The sequence below is a fragment of the Entelurus aequoreus genome, linkage group LG12 (assembly GCF_033978785.1).
Source record: "Entelurus aequoreus isolate RoL-2023_Sb linkage group LG12, RoL_Eaeq_v1.1, whole genome shotgun sequence".
Lineage (NCBI taxonomy): Eukaryota > Metazoa > Chordata > Actinopteri > Syngnathiformes > Syngnathidae > Entelurus > Entelurus aequoreus.
In genome coordinates this window covers 34,457,701-34,476,339 of record NC_084742.1, presented here as the reverse complement: position 1 = coordinate 34,476,339, position 18,639 = coordinate 34,457,701, and the positions used below count along the sequence as shown (strand labels likewise).

Sequence of the window (18,639 nt, the reverse complement as noted above, 5' to 3'; positions counted from 1 at the left end):
GATACAATTGAATCAATACAAAAAACTAAGCTTAAACCAAATCCGATATTACATAAGTAAGAAAAACATGAAAAACGTAAAAAGTAAATCCCTTCAGAAATGTGCGATATTGCGATCGCTCCAATTCACACAAATTCAACCAAGTTATGTCTAACACCTGCAACTTGGCTGCACATTTTTGCAAATCAACATGATTTCCGGCAAAAAAAAATTGTCTCTGAGCGGCACTTAAATGTTTACGTCAACTCTCTAATCAAAAAGTATGTTATTTTCTTGTAACAAAATATTAAGTCTTTATTGCTCAAACGGCACAAATGTAACACCTATTTCCTGTTCCTGTATACGGCAATAAGTATTCTCGGTAATGTGGCATATACAACATTTACCCTTCCACTTTTACATGTATTTATCCCTCCATCCATCCATCTTCTTCCGCTTATCCAAGGTCAGGTCGGGGGTGCAGCAGCCTAAGCAGGGAAGCCCAGACTTCCCTCTCCCCAACCACTTCGTCCAGCTCTTCCCGGGGGACCCCGGGGCGTTCCCAGGCCAGCCGGTAGATATAGTCTTCCCAACGTGTCCTGGGTCTTCCCCGTGGCCTCCTACCGGTCGGACGTGCCCTAAACACCTCCCTAGGGAGGCGTTCGGGTGGCATCCTGACCAGATGCCCGAACCACCTCATCTGGCTCCTCTCGATGTGTACATGTATTTATATACTTATTTAATCTTTAATTATCCAGGGTAAAACAATTAAGAACAGATTTTGCTCATTTGCAAACAACAAACAATGAGGGCTGAGTATGTGCTTTTCCTGCCAACTAGTGTCTACTCTTAAATTTTTGCAATATAAAACAAGTAAAACATCAATACAATATTTGTTTTCCCATCCTGTGCTTTTTGAGGTTAAGGTTACAAGGAACACTTAAAACATTGATGACAAATTCATAAACTCACAACATTCAATAATGGAAAAAATAAGCCTTGAGGGGGTGTTTGTACTTCTTTGTGTGTATTTGGGATCTTCTTAAATCCATTTTTTAAAATCAAACCATGGAGACATGGCGGAGAGGTTTATAAAACAATCTTGCCTTTTTCCAAACTTGTTCCAAACCTGGCCAAAAAAAGGAGACGTTTTTAAAGAAGATATTTAAAGACAGTCAATGAAATTTTCGTTTCGTCAAAATGGAATTAAAAATCAAAATTATTATCTGAATTTTATTTTGAAATACGCAACATCCATCCATCTTCTACCGCTTATCCGAGGTCAGGTCGCAGGGGCAGAAGCCTAAGCAGGGAAGCCCAGACTTCCCTCTCCCCAGCCACTTCATCCAGCTCCTCCCGGGGGATCCCGAGGCGTTCCCAGGCCATCCAGGAGACAAAGTCTTCCCAACGTGTCCTGGGTCTTCCCCGTGGCCTCCTACCTAGGGAGGCGTTCACAACAATGAGTGTCAAAGTGTGTCGAAAACCAATAACTGGATCTAAAAAAAAAATTCATTTTATATTTATTTATTTTAATACTTATATATTGTATATACTCTCTCTATATATGTGTACACTATATTATATTGTCCATCCATCCATCCATTTTCTACCGCTTGTCCCGTTCAAGGTCGCGGGGGGTGCTAGAGCCTATCTTAGCTGCATTCGGGCAGAAGGCGGGGTACACCCTGGACAAGTCGCCACCTCATTGCAGGGCCAACACAGATAGACAGACAACATTCACACACTAGGGGCCAATTATATTATATTTAATTTAAATAATTTTCATTTTTGCTGTATGAATTTTAAAACAAAATTTGGGTCTAATTATTGCTTTTTCAACACAAAAAGGAAAAATGCTTTACTTTATATTTTATGTATTTCAAAATAAAATTCAAATAAACCAATAATTTCTTGCTTTTTAATTCATTATAAGAAAATAAAATGACCAAAGAGGCCTGTCTCATATTCAAACGCAAATCATTCCACAAAAAACAAAACCACGTTCACCTCTGAGCTTACGCTTTGTCTTTGGAACATTGCAGAGAAGCCATTTCTGATTTTTCAAACAAATGGGTAATTTAAAAAATAAATAAAAAGAGATTCTAAAATGGGGGAAATGTCCTCATGAGTCTGTCTCGTGTCCATCCTTGTAGTTACAAGGCACGCATCGAGGCCATGTTGTTGAAGGAGGAGTTTCCCAGTTCATGCGAGGCCCTGAGGGCTGACGTCTGCGCACTTCGCTCGGCAACGAAAGGTGACGCCTCTGCATGATCGTCACGTCTTCCCAACATATTCACACACCCTTCCTATTTTTATCCACCTGTGAACTAAACCCGCAACATGCTCCATCTTGCCCCCTCCAGAGGTGCTGGGCTGCCAGGAACTGCACGCCGTTCTCCACCTGGTGCTGCAGGCCGGGAACATCCTGAACGCCGTGAGTGCGAGCGTGCGTGAGATGAAGAAGTGCTCGCACGCTAAAGTCCAAATGTCTTTCAGGGGAGCTTTGCTGGCAACGCGGCGGGCTTCAAGCTGTCGTCCCTCTTGTCTCTGGCCGACACCAAAGCCAACAAACCGGGGATGAACCTGTTGCACTTTGTGGCTCTGGTCAGTAACAACAACAAAACACGCTGGAAACTGTGACTGATTCGAGCTAATCTTGGCAGGAAGCTAAGAAAAAAGACGAGAAGCTGTTGGAATTCCCGTTGAAGTTGCGTCATGTTCGGGCTGCATCCAGGTGAGAAACGGTACCCTCTTGTGGCTCTTTTAAAACTGCTTTAGTAAGACTTCTATGGTGCAGGATCTCCTTGGAGACGCTGGACAACGAACTGCAGTGGCTGACGTCCCGCACGCGCGCAGTGGAGGAGGGCGTCCAGAAGGACATGGAGCTCCTGCAGCAGCTGGACAGCTTCCTGCAGGTGTAGTGTCCATCCCATCCATCCATTTTCTACCGCTTGTCCCTTTCGGGGTCGCGGGGGGTCGCTGGAGCCTATCTCAGCTGCATTCGGGCGGAAGGCGGGGTACAGTTTGTCAGTAATTCTCAAACTGTGATACCACTAATGGTACGTGGGCTCCATCTAATGGTACACCATTCCTTTATTAAAGTACAGTGTTTTATTTTTCTAATGTTTAAACACAGTGTTACTAGTCAAACTGTGTGCAATGTTAAAGTGGCCAAATCTTTTTAAACAAAACCTATGCCTTGTTTTTTGTTTTTTGTTCCAAAGTATTTTTATTGTCAGTTTTCCTAATACAAACATATATACATGTAATAAAATAAATGAATAAATAAATAAAATATGAAAATAAAAATAATGGATGAAGAAGTTTTTTACACAGATTATAACATGTAAAAACAAAATACATACAAAGAGGCTTAACATATCAGTTGAATGTCCACTTTCATCAATCACATCAATTATGCCAAGACAAATACTTCTTAGGGGGGGTTGACTACAGTTTCAGGTATTCCAAAATAGGTCTCCACACATCCCGAAATGTATGTAAGTTACCGGATATTTCATATCTCAGTTTTTTAATGTGGAGGATTCCCACCAGCTCCCTCAACCAGGCTTCAAACTTAGGTGGTGAGTCAGATTTCCACACTCTCAAAATGCATCTTTTTGCGATGACCATACCATAGGCCACCACTGTGCTAAAATTCCGACCCATCTTGTCTAAAGTGTTAGAAATGCCAAGCAAAGCAGTTTCAGGGTTAGGATCCATATTTACTTTAAGTATATGAGAATACCATCTGAAAATCGAACTCCAGAAATCTTGAATCTCAGGGCATAGCCAAAATTGGTGTGCAAGTGTCCTATGCCTTGTTTTTAATGAATACTTTGGCCTTCTACGCTACTGAATTCAAATGTTGGTCATTATGGTGGTACTTGGAGAGCCAAGTGTTTTCTAAGGTGGCACTTTGTGGAAAAAGTTTGACTACCAATGTCGTAGATCCTTCGTATCAACTCACCGTGTCACACGTTTGTTTGTTTTTTTGTGTGCCTTTGTCACGTTAGCATGCAGCGGCGTTGCTGTGCTCGCTACGCGGCGACAGACAGCTTTTGAAGCAGGAGGCCAGGGACTTGACCGAGTTCTTCTGCGAGGACAACCAGACGTTCCGCCTGGACGACTGCTTAAGCGTCCTGCAGAGTTTTTGCTGCAAGTTCACAGACGCCGTCAAGGTACGCCTGCAGACGAGTGTTAGCTTTATTTGAGTCTTTATTTCTGTTTAATATTTGATGGCTATAGGACAACAAAGAGCGAGAAGCGAAGGAAGTGGCTCGTCGCAGTCGGTTACAAGTGTCGGAGGAGCTGAAGAGACATTCCTGGGCTGGTGGCGAGGAGGTAGCAGCACACAAACATACACAAACAGCTGAGCAAGGGAAAGAAACGATTGTCTTGTGGGTGTTGCAGGTGGGCGGAGCATTCGGCGTGCACTGCAGCAGCGAGACGGACCTTTCCGCAGCCATATTGCCCGACGACAAGGCCAGCATGCTCTTGGAGCTCCTCTCGCCAAAGTCCTGCTCACTGTCCAGCAGCTTGTGTTCTCCTCGGGCACGCACAGGGAGCTTGCGGCGATCCCGACACTCGTCATCCACCTCACCCTCGCTTGCCATTGACCGGGAATTGACGACACTCGGATTGGCAATCGTAAACCACCAGGAGTGTACAGGCTCACACTCCGCCCCTCACACGCCACCCCTGACAGAAAGCCACCCTCCTCGCCGTACAACAACAAAGCACGCCGCAAACCTCAACGATCATCTGACACATGTATGCCAAGAGGACGCCATCTCCGACTTGAACAATAACGGGAAAAATGACCTCAGTTCGGCCTTTGCCGCCAAGGCGTCACTTTCGGAACCTGGCGAACGCCGAATGTCTTCAGCGGTTGGCGATGACAACGTCAGCACGGCTAACAATAACATGGCTGTGCTTTTAGAGAAGCGCTTGCTGGTTCCTGAACTGAAGGCCTTCAACGAGGTCGCCGCCAAGGCTGCCCGCTGGGCAGAAGACGTGTCGCACAGCAGCGCTGGTCTCCACGGCGACCAGGAGGACGTCGCCATCACAGATGTGCAGGAGGATGGCGACGAGAAGGTTGTCGTGTGGTGCGTGACAGGCGTCTGCAAGGCGGCAAGCGAAAAAATGGTCAAGCCCGCCTCCTCAGCCCTGGCCAATCACAAACCCTCTAAACCAAAGCATTCAACCAATAGTAAGCCAGAACCCATCAAGAGCCAACCAGTGCCTTCCTCACCACTCGGCGTCGCCCCCGTAACTCCTCCCACGACGTCCGATCTCGCTACCCGGCAAGAAGCGGCTGGTCGAGAGGCAGCATTGCAAAGGTCCACCAATCACAATGCTGCACGGTCGACAGGTGACAAGCGCAAGAAGGCGGCTTCTTGTCACGTGACCAAAGAAGCGGCGCCCACTAAGAGCTTCATCACTACCTCCAAAACTGGGGTCAAACCCAAACAGGTGCGCACCCTCAACAGCACGGAGACCCAGAACATGAGGAGGGTGGTTCCTATCTCCAGGACCAATAGAGGAACGCCAGCCCCTCAAAAGCCTCCTGGAGAGAAGCCCTCCACTGCGCCCTCATCCCGATGCTACATCCTCTTCAAGGAGTCAAAGGAACAAAAACTTCCAGGTGCTCGGAATCAGGACTTGCAGAGGAAGACACCGGTCCGAAAGCCGGAGGAAAAAATGTGCCGCTCCACTTTGCGGGCCCTCGGCAGCGGGGCCAGTCTGAGTGCTCCTGCGACACCTCTACATAAAGGCACCACCCCTTCATCAAGCCCCAGTTTCACTCGAAGCACAGCTTCTTCGTCTATTAGGAGGACAAAAACCGCCCTTCCTCAACCTAATGTTCTCAAATCTGCCCCTTTGTCTGGCCCCGCCTCCTCCTTCACCAGAACGACTTCCCTCAGAGTCACCAAGACCACTTCCAGACCTACAGGTCACCCTGACCCCTCCTCCTCCTCATCGTCTTCCTCTTCCTCGCTGCTGAAGAAGACTGAGAGCAGCAGAACACCCCGAGACTCTCTCTCGCCCCTTAAAGGCCACAAGCGGATTAGCAGCAGCAGCTCCTCCATCAAGGAGTCTGCAAAGCCCAGCAAGCCCGGCTGGAGGTAGCACATTTTCTTCTGTTGGACTGAATTTAAAATAGAGCACAGTCTAGCTGTGTGTAATTTTCATTAAAAAAAAAAAATGCTGCTATATTTTCATGTAGCTCTTCTGGGAAAATAAAAAAATATTCTTTGTTTATATTTAAAAAGTGATACCATAAAAGCGCCTTGTTTTTTTTAAGTGACTGATGTCTGACCTGACTTTACCGACATGTTCTTAAATATTATTATAGTGGTGTAACTTTCACTGAAGATCATGTAGGTCTGGTTATAAATGTCTCAGGGGAACTATAGGATCGCCATGTTTGAATGAGAAAAAAGGTACTATAATGCCTAATCGTTCATTATTACATATTTGTATGATAAATATGGACTTGAACCACTAAATCATGGTGTCCAAACTGCATGCATGAAAATTAAAAGGGAGGGGGCACTTTGTTATGTTTTGTACGTTAAAAATACTAAAACCATCCCCATCCTGGCTTTGTTTTGACAAAGTGACAAAGCAAATTAGTGTCATATGTATTAAAAAAAGCATTGTAAAAATAATACTACAATATCGTATAATTAATTAATAATTTATTTATTGTATTTTAGAATATACCGAGGCCAAATTTTAAAAAAGGTTGCGGGCCAAAAATGGACTTTGGACACCCCTGCACTAAATTGTAGCCAACCTGTGCGTATCTTTGTCTGTTTATGTATGTTTTCTATTTAAATGATTGCAATATGTATATAGATGTTAAAAGTAGAAATAAAGCCTCAGTCACATGACACATGTATTTTGTATGTTTTCCTCGTTCCCGGCCTACAACATCAGTGGATAGAGACGGGCGCAGTGCTTAAATACATTTCACTGTAGCTTAGCTACTTTTAGACCCATGAAACTCTGTAGTTTACATCAAAGCTACAAGCTACAAAAAAAGAAAAAGGAATGTGAATCCAGGCCCAAAAAATATGGAGAAAATACAATGACCTGGATGAATGAGAACATCCATACATACGGAGAAAATCCATAATGATTGGCTGGTGTTCGTATGATAAGTCACAATTGGCTAAGATTAGGGCGAAACATTATGGACTGGCCAAGCATGGGCAAGATAAGACGGGTCAACCATACTCTTGAGCAAAATCATAACAGTCACGCACTCATGTCACATGACGATGAGGGAGTCAGAGACAGAGGGACGCTTCAAGCTGACCACTCAAAAAAAAAGAAACATACTTGAAAATGGCAGCGGGATTCTCTCCCGCAGATTAGATTTTTCCTTTAGTGATGAAGATGACGTGCAGGAAACCCACACAATTGTGTGTCCTTGGTAATATCTAGACGAATTAATGCTTTTAGAGAAAAAAATGCCCAAAACCTTAGTTTTTAGTTGTTTACTCTGTAAACCAAATCATAATTGCTCTCTTCATCTAAGACGTCCAACACAAATTTAGGAACACACATTAAGGTGAGTTGAGTTCATGAAAAGTTTTACTGCACATAACCATTACCAACTGTTCCCAAACATACAGATCATTGTTTTTTGTTTTTACTGTAAGGCAGAGAAAATGAATAACATTATAGATGTGGGCCAAAGAAAAGGCAAACTAAAATAAATACATACAGTGGGGAGTGGGAACTCCTCGAGGTAGTTGTAGGGTGTCCCCAGCTAAATGACAGATAGTTAATGGTAATGGACCCTTATTGGGTCCATTTGTACATCTCTCAGTTACATCCATCCATCTATTTTCTACTGTGTGTCCCTCTTGGGGTTGGAGTGTGTGGGGCTGGAGCCTATCCCAGCTGCATTCGGGCGGAAGGCGGGGCACACCCTGGACAAGTCGTCACCTCATTGCATTGCCGACACAGATAGACAGACATTAACCTTGACATGTGGGCCCGTAGATAGAAATGCCGTTAAATGTAGCAAGCTACTTTTGCCGTGTAGCTTGTAGTGTAGCTTGCTACAATTCTCCAGGGACAGCTTCCCCTGTAGCTTAGCTACATTTAATCGAGAGTAACTTGTGGCTTAGTTTACTACATTTTCCAAGTAGCTTGCCCATCTTTGGGTGGGCGATACCACGCATCTTGGTGTCAACCTGATACCAAGTAAACCTTTTTACTTGGGCATTTTTCAAGGTCATTGAATGATTTGGGTTTTTTTTTAGCTTTTAATTTGTTGTTTATGATTATAATCAGAATGAAACAACAACAAAATCTAAACTTAATTAATTGTGAACAATTTTACAATTTCGACAACATTTAGTAAAACAAAATAAAGTATATAAGTAAGTATATATCCATCCATCCATTTGTTCTACTTTTTCTTCTTCATTTTATGGCGGGTCGCAATCAACGTTATAGGTGCATACCGCCACCTACTGTACTGGAGTGTGTATCCTCAGGGTGAGTACTTGGTTACACTATGTTGGTATATACATATCAAATATGTATTTACACAAAACCACACATAACAAAATAATAAGAATAAATAAAAATAATAATAATACAATAAAATAAATAAAAAATCTATATTTAAGTATTAAACCTGTGATCTTAAGATATCCCATTAGAGCCTTGCTACATTCTATCCATACATTTTCTACCTCCTGTCCCTTTAATATCAACAAAATGGAAAAAGTATTCATTTTATCACATGCAATTGTTTGCGCAAAATAAGGAAGTTAGTTTTTAGACTTTGTAATATTTGAGCAGCACCTAAAAAAAACCTAGATGGAAACAAAAATGATCGATATAATCACGCTAGTATTGGTTCATTACTACCAATTTACCTAGGCATCAATTCGCCTAATATAAGTACGTTAGTAAATGAGTGTGTCCTGAAAAATATCAGAGCACTCCAGTCACAGAAAATAGCTTTTCTTTGTTTAGACGTGTTGTCGTTTATACAATAAAAATGTAGTTAGTTGCTATCAACATTTAAAAAAAAGAAAAATAATAATTGCGTGTCGCTCTGTGTGACGTCATCAAGTCGAGACGATTACGCATGTGCAAGCAGATAATTAAAGAATACAAAACGACAGCCGTGCACAGTTGAAAGTTTTTCTTTGCCAACTTTGGCCGGAATAATTGGGTTACAACAAGTAACAAGAGCACCTTATTTTCACTAAAATTTTCATAAAACACAACACTCTTAAGTGTTTTAAAGTCCATAATCCAGATGGAGAACCGCTCTAAAAAGGTATGTCCACCTTAAAAGTGTGCAAAATGTTTTTTAAATTATTAATTTTGCGGCGTCATGTGTAGAACTGTGCCCAGATTATTTAATTTTGAAGAATGACACACAGCAGCAACTTGGGGACATCAATACTTATTTGCTAGTTTGACATGTTTCAGCGCAGTAATCCGTATTTTTTTTTAGCTAAAGAGAGCTAAACTAAATGTGCGTTTCGTCTTGTCAGAATGCTTCATTGGCCCTCATGTGAAGCACTTGAAGAAATATGGAGGGAGAACTTCCGCATAGGATGGCACCTGAAGACTTCATGGAGGAGATGGGAGGAAGAGGAGGCTGGTGTGATGAATGGACATACGCCCATCAGCTCCTCACCTCTCCTCTCTGTTACATGGAGGAGGAGAAGCAGCCAAGGAGAAAGAGGATCCCTAGGTCGCTATCGTTACCCCTGAGGATGAGTCTTGTCCCTCAGAGCCTTGGATGAGGATGAAGAAGGCTGTAAAGAGTGAGCAGGGGAGGTGACATCACCATCGCTTTACCAAGAGAACCAGGTAAGGCCTTCAGCTTTTGCTTTCTAGTGCAGTTCAACTGTCATATCAGTGTTTAACACATAACTTTAGTCAACACTAATTTGCATAGTTGGCCTTGGACACGTAATCATTTAGAATAAATACAAATTTCTCCAGCCCCCGGATGAGAAGAGTTTATATGCATACAAACTGAATAATAATATAAACAATGGCTGCACATACACTTCTTTCTACACAATATGTGTCAATTAAACTCAAGTCTTAAATCAGTATGTGCAGGTTAGCCATAATAGCTAATACTTTTAGCAGTCGCTTTTTACCAAATTATATAGACTATAATGATATTGGAACATCAATAAAACATCACACACATGGAGGACATTAATGCTATAAAAATGTCTCTTAAGCCTTAGAAAACTCAATGACTTCTGTATCATTAGATAGTTACTTATAGTAAGAATCCATTTAAAAAAGGCAAAATGCCTTGGCCAAAGTTTTAGTGTAAAAGGTTTCAAAAGAAGAGTCACCACATAAACGTGCATAATGCCGATAATTCTGAAGACAGTGCTAACTCTATTTATGGAAGTTGGAATTCATCTGTGATATAGAGCAGTGGTCCCCAACCACCGGTCCGTGACACATTTGCTACTGGGCCGCAGAGAAACATTAAATAATTTAATGGGGCGGCGTGGCGAAGTTGGTAGAGTGGCCATGCCAGCAATCGGAGGGTTGCTGGTTACTGGGGTTCAATCCCCACCTTCTACCATTCTAGTCACATCCGTTGTGTCCTTGGGCAAGATACTTCACCCTTGCTCCTGATGGCTGCTGGTTAGCGCCTTGCATGGCAGCTCCCGCCATCTGTGTGTGTGAATGGGTGAATGTGGAAATACTGTCAAAGCGCTTTGAGTACCTTGAAGGTAGAAAAGCGCTATACAAGTATAACCCATTTATCATTTATTTATTTATAAACGACTGCATTTTCTCCGATTTAACTTTCGCCTGTCCCACTAGACACACCAACAAGCTCGTTCATAGATGTACAATAAAACTCCTCATAGGAAGTTGTCATTTGTTATGACTTTGTGACATGATACAATGCACATTAATGAACATATCAAATATAAATGTGACAGACTGTAGCCAAAGGCTGATTTCCATCTGCATCCCATTGCGAAGAAACAAGCCCAGGGCTTCCACTAATTCAGCGTTATAGTGAGTTGTATTTTTCACACACTTATTTTTGCTGTATTTATTTGGCACAATTGGAAAGTCGGTCCCTGAAAATAATGCCTACAAAAACCGGTCCCTGGTGCAAAAAAGGTTGGGGACCACTGATATAGAGGATCTTTGACTAGTGTTTTTGCAGTAGGTCCTTAAAACCAATAGAATACTCCTGTCATATTGAGAATGTTTGCTTTTGGGGGGTCAAAGTAGTTGAACATGTGTTGTTGGCGCCCTCTAGTGTGTAGAATTGTAGAAGTGCTTACAAACGCATAACCATCCAAGGGTATGTTTCCATTTGGCAGATAAGCCCACAGTAATTCTGTGTGGCCTTAGAAAATCACATGTTAGTCATTACGTCACACATCATTAAGGTGTTCATTTTGTTTTCACAGACACACACATGATTGCATTGACGTATTTGAATAATATTGATAAGAATAATAGTTACAACTCCAAAATCAAGGAATGATATCAAAATCAACAAATAACAGCCACAACATAACAATAAATATATGGTATATAGTTTGAGTTTATTTCAAACATGCATACAATTACAACATGACACATCACAATTTCCAGTTTCTCTTTTCAACATGTTCGAAAAGGAGTAGGAAGAAGCAGAGCTTATTTAATCCTACCTTTTTTCCATTACATAGCAATTGCTAACACTTTTGTTCATTTCCTCTTCTCAATTTGTTTGCAATATACTTCATAAATAATAAAAATAAAAAAATAAATAAAAATGAATAGTGAAGTAAATTGTATTTCATATAATGACATGAATTAGGTTATCATTAAGTTCAAAATGTTTATCATGGTTCTTCTTCTTCTTGGTACTTTGTAACACTTAGTGTTGTACGTACATGCTTTAAGTTACATTTTTCTCTGAGATCATATTTCTCCTCTTGTTGAGAAGAATTGTTCTACATTCTTGGGTAACAGGTTATAGTTTACTTTATGCATAATTTTGGCAGTTTTGCAAGTTCACTATGTTGTGGAATTGTGTTATTTTTGATTCAATAAAGAAAGGGTTTGAAATGTGTTAAGAAAGAAGATAAAACTTGTATTCACTGAAGTGGGTACTGTAACCATTCACAATATATTTTCTAATATTTCTTAATTTATTTCACTTATAAATGACATTTTCTTCTCATTTTATTTTCAAGTTGATGTAACTAATATAGGCAGCACGGTGAACAAGGGGTTAGTACTGGTGCCTCGCAATAAGGCTCGGGGTCTTTCTGTGTGGAGTTTGCATGTTCTCCCCGTGACTGTGTGGGTTCCCTCCGGCTACTCCGGCTTGCTCCTACCTCCAAAGACATGCACCATAGGCTGATTGGCAATACTAAATTGGCCCTTGAGTGGGTTTGTCTCTCTGTGTTGGCTTTGCGATGAGGTGGTGACTTGCCCTCTACCCGAATGCAGCTGGGATAGGCTCCTGCGACCCCAAGAGGGATAAGCGGTAGAAAATGGATTGATGGATGGATAAATGTAACTAATGTATGAACTCTGTTTGCTTATTATGATGGATTGACTATGCATATGTGTGCATGTTTTTGTGTTTTTTAGGTTCCATTGTGTCTATGTAAACACACAGCTGTGAGCGTGTGTTGGTGCACTTTACAGTGTTTGTCGCTGTCTAAACAGTTTATAGCGTGGGTAATCAATCCTTTTATACTTTCATGCTGAAAATTATTTGTTGTCACTTGTTAAAATGACCAATAGCGTTTGAATATTAAGCATCAGCTTGTCAATTTATCTTTGTGGTCAAGGTTTTCCAGCAGTAAACATGACTGCACTTGCATTGACGTTCCTGAAGCATCCACCTTTGTTGCCAAAGACATACACACAAGTGCACACATACACACATAAGATTGCGCACAGTAAGTGTGTTTTAGGAATGTGCTGCCGTTGACATTCCTCACATTCCTCTAATAACTTAGCTGCTCCAGTGGGAAGTCTATCACACACACACACACACACACACACACACACACACACACACACACACACACACACACACACACACACACTTATATAAACACAAAAATACAGTCATAATATTTATTTTGAAATATTTAATTTCATGTAAAGGTCAAATATTCTGCTTTTTTAGTCTTGCCTTGATGGTGGAATAACATCATGCAACACTAGCATAGCTCAGAGTCATGTATTAAGAGAGTATGGCCAACTCGATTTCAGGCGATCTCCTCGATGATTGGTCAAAAGGCACTCACGTGAGTACATGGTACCATGACCGCTACAACTTTGAGCTAATGTTGTGTGTTTGCTTACCTTCCTCATTACTTTTTCAACGTGTAAAAATGCCCTGTTGTGCAGCATGGGGCTGCTCCACCCGTGTGAATTGTGGAAAGCTTTTTTCCCCAAAACCCAGAAAGAAGACAAGTATGGGAAGTGAAGGTTTGCCGTCAACACGGGAAAGCCACCAACTACAATGTCCTGTGCCAGGTAAACACACGACACAACGTCTGCGTTTTGTTCAGGAGAGAACACAGAAGCTAATACAAATAATATAAGAAAAAAATAAATTTAGGAGATGTTCAACAAAAACACACTGTCCTTGAATGTCACTATAACTAAATAATGCAATTGGGTAACAGTAGAAGAGAAAGTCAAACACAAATACAAATAGAAGTAGGAGACATTGACAGAGCAAAATAAACAAAATTTTGGGTGTAATAATAGATGATACAATGAACTGGAAATCTCATATAAAAATATACAACATAAAGTGGCAAGAAATACTTCAAAAATTAATAAAGCAAAACATGTTCTGGTCCAAAAATCACTCCATATTTTTTTACAGCTCGCCAGTGTTACCATTTCTGAGTTATTTTGCATAAATATCGGGAAATACCGTAACTACAAAAGTACACTTCTTCACTTACCTTGTAACAAAAAAGAAAGATCGATTAGAATAATACTAATAATGTTGACTATCAAGAACATCCATCCATCCATTTTCTACCGCTTGTCCCTTTTGGGGTTGCGGGGGGTGCTGGAGCCTATTTCAGCTGCATTCGGGCGGAAGGCAGTGTACACCCTGGACAAGTCGCCACCTCATCACAGGGCCAACACAGATAAACAGACAACATTCAGACTCACATTCACACACTAGGGACCATTTAGTGTAGCCAATTGAAACCCTTTATTTATTGAATCTAAATGACTATAATTCAATGATCTGGTGCATTTTCAAACTGTTAAAATTATGTACAAAGCAAAATGAGGGTAATAAGTAATTTTTTTGGTCGTTCTGTGTATTTTCTATTTTCTGTCTTTTGCCCCGGGGAGAGCGTGTTACAGAACTTGCTGGTCACTAAACACTGCATGAATGTAGCAGCAGAGTACATTAATTACGGCTGCAAAATTATACTTTGACGAAATAAAAGCATGCGTTATTGTAAGTTTATGTGCTGGAGTATGTTTAGAACTATATTTAGACATACTATTTAGTTTTTTTTTCGTTAGGAAAACCTAGCGTCAGAACGACGCACAGCCGCACACGTCCTTGGTTGCAAACATGGCGCCTGGTGTATAGTTGGCCATACTTTCTTTATACACGACCGTGGCATAGCTATGTTTGCTACATTACTAAAATTACACTCACATTTGTATGGTAAAATATTTCCGGGTTAACCTGCAACTTCAAAAATGAGCTTTTGATAGATTTTTGTCACTTTCGGTGCCTAAAGGCTCAGTTACTGTTAGAACAACACTAAAAAGTCTTAAGTGTTTAAGTTACAGAGTACCACTCTGTGTTTGTGTCTGCCATTGAGAGCACTGTTTTGTTATTATGACAACATTGTGTGCAAGGTCAAAGATACGCTTCTGCTTAGAGACAAGGCCAAATCTAACATATACATAAACATAATGGTTACATGCAGTTTTACAAGTGCCACCGTCTCAGACATCACAAAGCAGCTAGCTGAGGTCTTAGCTAAACATCAAAGGATCAAACAGCTGATTGTGCATGTGGGTGCCGTGAACATCAGAAACCACCAGTCTTAAATCCTGAAGAAAAAGGCTTTAATAAACTATTTGCGAATGTTGATAAAGTGGAAAAATCTGCACTTATCACTGGACCTCTCCCAAACATCGACCGGAGGATAAATAAATTCACACGGCTGCTTCAGCTGAATACATGGCTGTCCAAGGTCTGTGAGTCCAGAGGACTGCATTTTATTGACAACTTCAATCTCTTCTGGCAAAGTGAGGATATGTTTCAAGGAAAAGGTGAACAGAGTTCAGACGGATAACCTCCTCCATGCTCTGAGGCATCAGAATAGGCCTGGACCGGATCCTGTGCTGTCACGGAGGAGAGAGAAGGGGAGGGGAAGAAGAACTCCTCCGCTGCCACAGAGGAACCCAGCAACGGACTCAGCCACAGCAGCACCTCCAGTATCCCCAATACAGGATTCTGATGGAGCAACTCCTCCATCATCATCACCTTCATCACGGCCTTCACCACAAACCTGGAACCCACCTGCTGCATCTGCACTCTCCAGAGATGCTTCACTGTCTTTCTCCTCTCTACCATCAGCCATGAGACTTCCTGACCATCTTTAAATCTTGGTGGAATCATATATTAAAATGACTCCTCTTACTCCGGACATGGCGCGATCAAGGATTCCGTCATCAAAAAGTATAGTGCACCTTTTCTTCCTCAGCCTATTCAATTAACCAAAGCTGCCCCAGCGTGGCCCCTGCCAGTGCAGCACATAGCTGTTATTCCCAACAGTGTCGGTGCTGTTGTCTGGGTTGCTAAGGGCCTCTGTGCTGATAAACATCACATTAACCAGAGGCCCAATAAGGAAGTGTTCTCTTCTAAAACTACTATCATAGCACATAGATTAGTTAAGAGGCAGACAGATTTATCTGATCAGAGAATAGTAATCCACATTCCTTTAAAGAACCCGCTGTCTAGGACAACTCTAGCTAATCTCAAACACGCAGTACTTGATGTCAGATCTTAAAGTAACAAATCATTTTTAATTAATTATTTTATTTCCTCTTACAATATTGATATGTTTTTAACTGAGAGATGGCTCCACATAAACACAGCAAATGCAGTTTCTGATTGAAATTATCCCACCTCACTCAGTATAACTACTTATTTGAGACACGACAAAACCAGAAAGGTGGGGGTGTTTGTGCCATATTCAGGGAAATTATACGCACCCACAAGTTGTCATTTGGGGTTTTGCATCATTTGAGTATGTGTCATTCAAAATGGAGATAAAACAATCATCCATACTTTATACCACTATCTACAACCCACCACATAATTCAAATTAATGTATTGATGATTTAAAGGAATTACTTTTAGTTGTATGCAATGAGGTGCCGACTTGTCCAGGGTGTACCCCGCCTTCCACCCAAATGCAGCTGAGATAGGCTCCAGCAACCCTGCAGCCCGGAATGGGACAAGCGGTAGAAAATGGATGGATGGATGTATGCACTGACTTTAATTGTTTGATCGTCACAGGAGACTTAAATGTGCATGTGGATGTAGCCAATGACAGGCATGCTAAATAACTCATTGCTGTCCTTGAAATGTTTGGTCTAACTCAGCATGTAAACAAGCCCACCCACAGCAGAGGCCACACTCTTGATTTGATCTTTACTAAGGGTTTTGCTATTTCAAATGTGAATGTTTTTTATCAGATAATTTTTGTGTTTTCTTCAACTTGTCTGTTAGACCCAAACCAGCAGTTGGATCTGCAGTTGTTAAGGGAAGACTCATTAATGATAGCATACGGACACATTTTGTGAAAATTATGAGGTTTGAAAACACCCCGTATGCTTAATGTTGATAATCTGTTGAACTCAATTACATGAAGTGTTCAAAACTGTTTTGGACACAATTGCTCCTGTCAGGGTTAGAATGGTTAAAAGTAGGCAAAAGGTGCCATGGAGAAATGAAGACTAAGTCTGGGCACTGAAAACGTAGGGCCGCAGAGCTGATTGGAAATGCTGCAAATCAAAGCTTTAAGCTCATTATGTGATTTACAAAGAAAAGCTAAAATGTGTTCAACCAGACATTGCGTAGAAAAAAAGAAAAATATTGTTTCAGAAATCATAACAAACTGTAGTAACAACTCTCGTGTCCTGTTTGCAACAGTAAACCTTTTAACAAACCCAATTTCACTTCCAATAGAACTCATTTCCACATCAAAGTGCAATGAGTTTGCAATATTCTTTCATGAAAAAGTTAACCAGAGCACTGAAACAGTGCTGATCGCGGTGACAAATGATATCTGCCTGAACACAGATGCAGGAAAAGTCTCAGTCTTGGTTTTGACGGACCTGAGCACTGCTTTTGACAGAGCTGACCATACTTTTTTAATACAGAGGTTAGAAAGCTGGGTGGGAATATCTTGTTCTGTTCTAACTGGTTCAAGTCCGTTCTCGATCACAGGACATGCTTTGTTGGAATTGGTAACTGTCTCTCTCACCAAATGGCTATGACCTGTGAGGTTCCTCTGGGTTCAATTTTTGGATCCCTGTTGTACAAATTTTACATGCTGCCACTAGGTCAGCTAATACACAGCTACAATGTGTCCTACCACAACTATGCGGATGACACTCAGAGTTACTTGTCACTGACGACAGGTGAACTGTTGATTCACTTTGTCGCTGCATCAAACAGATCAGTGTGTAAATGCAAAACAATTTTCTTCAGTTAAACTCAAACCAAACTGTAATCATTGTCTTTGGCCTACAGAAGCAAATATAAACTATTATTAGACTTAGGCATAGACAAGCTTTATTGATCCTCAAGCAACAGCTTTTTACCACCTGAAAACATTGCCAAACTCAGAGGAATAGTGTCTAAATCAGATTTAGAAAGACTAATCCATGCCTTTGTCTCCAGCAGGTTAGACTACTGTAGTGGCCTTCTCACTGGGCTCTCTAAACGAGCTGTAAAGTAGCTGCAGTACATCCAGAATGCTGCTGCTCCAGTCTTGACTAGACCCAGGAAAAACAACCATATTAGTCCAGTGCTTAGGTCACTTCACTGGCTTCCTGTTGCTCAGAGAATATACTTTAAAACAGCTCTCCTTGTGTACAAGTCTTTTCATGGTCTTGTGCCAAATTATGTACTTGACATGTTAGATCCATATGAACCATTTCGAGGTCTGACAACTTAAGAGAGTGATCCCCCACTGGTGCCTAGAGTCAGGAACTAAATATGGTGAAACTGAGTTTCACCATTTAAAGTCTGGAATAGTCTTCCTGAAGATGTGAGACAGGCCTCAAAGTTGGCAATGTGATGATTGTCAACTTTGAGGCCTGTCTCACATCTATGATGATTGTATTTTCTGATTTTAATTTGAATTATTTTCCTCCTTTTAATTCTCTGTAAAGCACCTTGAATTGTCTTGTGTACGAATTGTACGCTATAAATTAAATTGTGTTGCCTTGCCTGTGTGAATGAGGCACCAAAGGAAAAAGTGGGTCACTAATTTGGCGACCAGGCGGTCATTCACAAGATTTGTTTGTTCTAGATTACTATACTTTTAGTAATTCAGGGGTTAAATCGTTATGTGAAGAAATCTGTCATAACTCGTTTCC

General features: G+C 41.2%; 2 protein-coding genes across 2 annotated transcripts in view; both read left to right on the top strand.

The window, feature by feature from the left end:
- The window catches only part of LOC133662089 (FH2 domain-containing protein 1-like), a 38,459-nt gene extending 31,661 nt beyond the window's left edge, over positions 1 to 6,798 (top strand). The window contains exons 7-14 of the mRNA XM_062065765.1: positions 2,133 to 2,233; positions 2,343 to 2,413; positions 2,476 to 2,583; positions 2,643 to 2,713; positions 2,777 to 2,894; positions 3,996 to 4,160; positions 4,228 to 4,323; positions 4,393 to 6,798. Of these exons, the coding sequence (XP_061921749.1) occupies positions 2,133 to 2,233; positions 2,343 to 2,413; positions 2,476 to 2,583; positions 2,643 to 2,713; positions 2,777 to 2,894; positions 3,996 to 4,160; positions 4,228 to 4,323; positions 4,393 to 6,111 (2,449 nt within the window). The 3' untranslated portion in view covers positions 6,112 to 6,798. The remainder of the gene's footprint in view (positions 1 to 2,132; positions 2,234 to 2,342; positions 2,414 to 2,475; positions 2,584 to 2,642; positions 2,714 to 2,776; positions 2,895 to 3,995; positions 4,161 to 4,227; positions 4,324 to 4,392) is intronic.
- Positions 6,799 to 9,143: 2,345 nt separating this feature from the next.
- LOC133662088 (F-box/WD repeat-containing protein 7-like) overlaps positions 9,144 to 18,639 on the top strand; it is a 35,112-nt gene continuing 25,616 nt past the window's right edge. The window contains exons 1-2 of the mRNA XM_062065764.1: positions 9,144 to 9,295; positions 9,516 to 9,837. The gene's annotated coding sequence lies outside the window, so the exon portion shown is untranslated. The remainder of the gene's footprint in view (positions 9,296 to 9,515; positions 9,838 to 18,639) is intronic.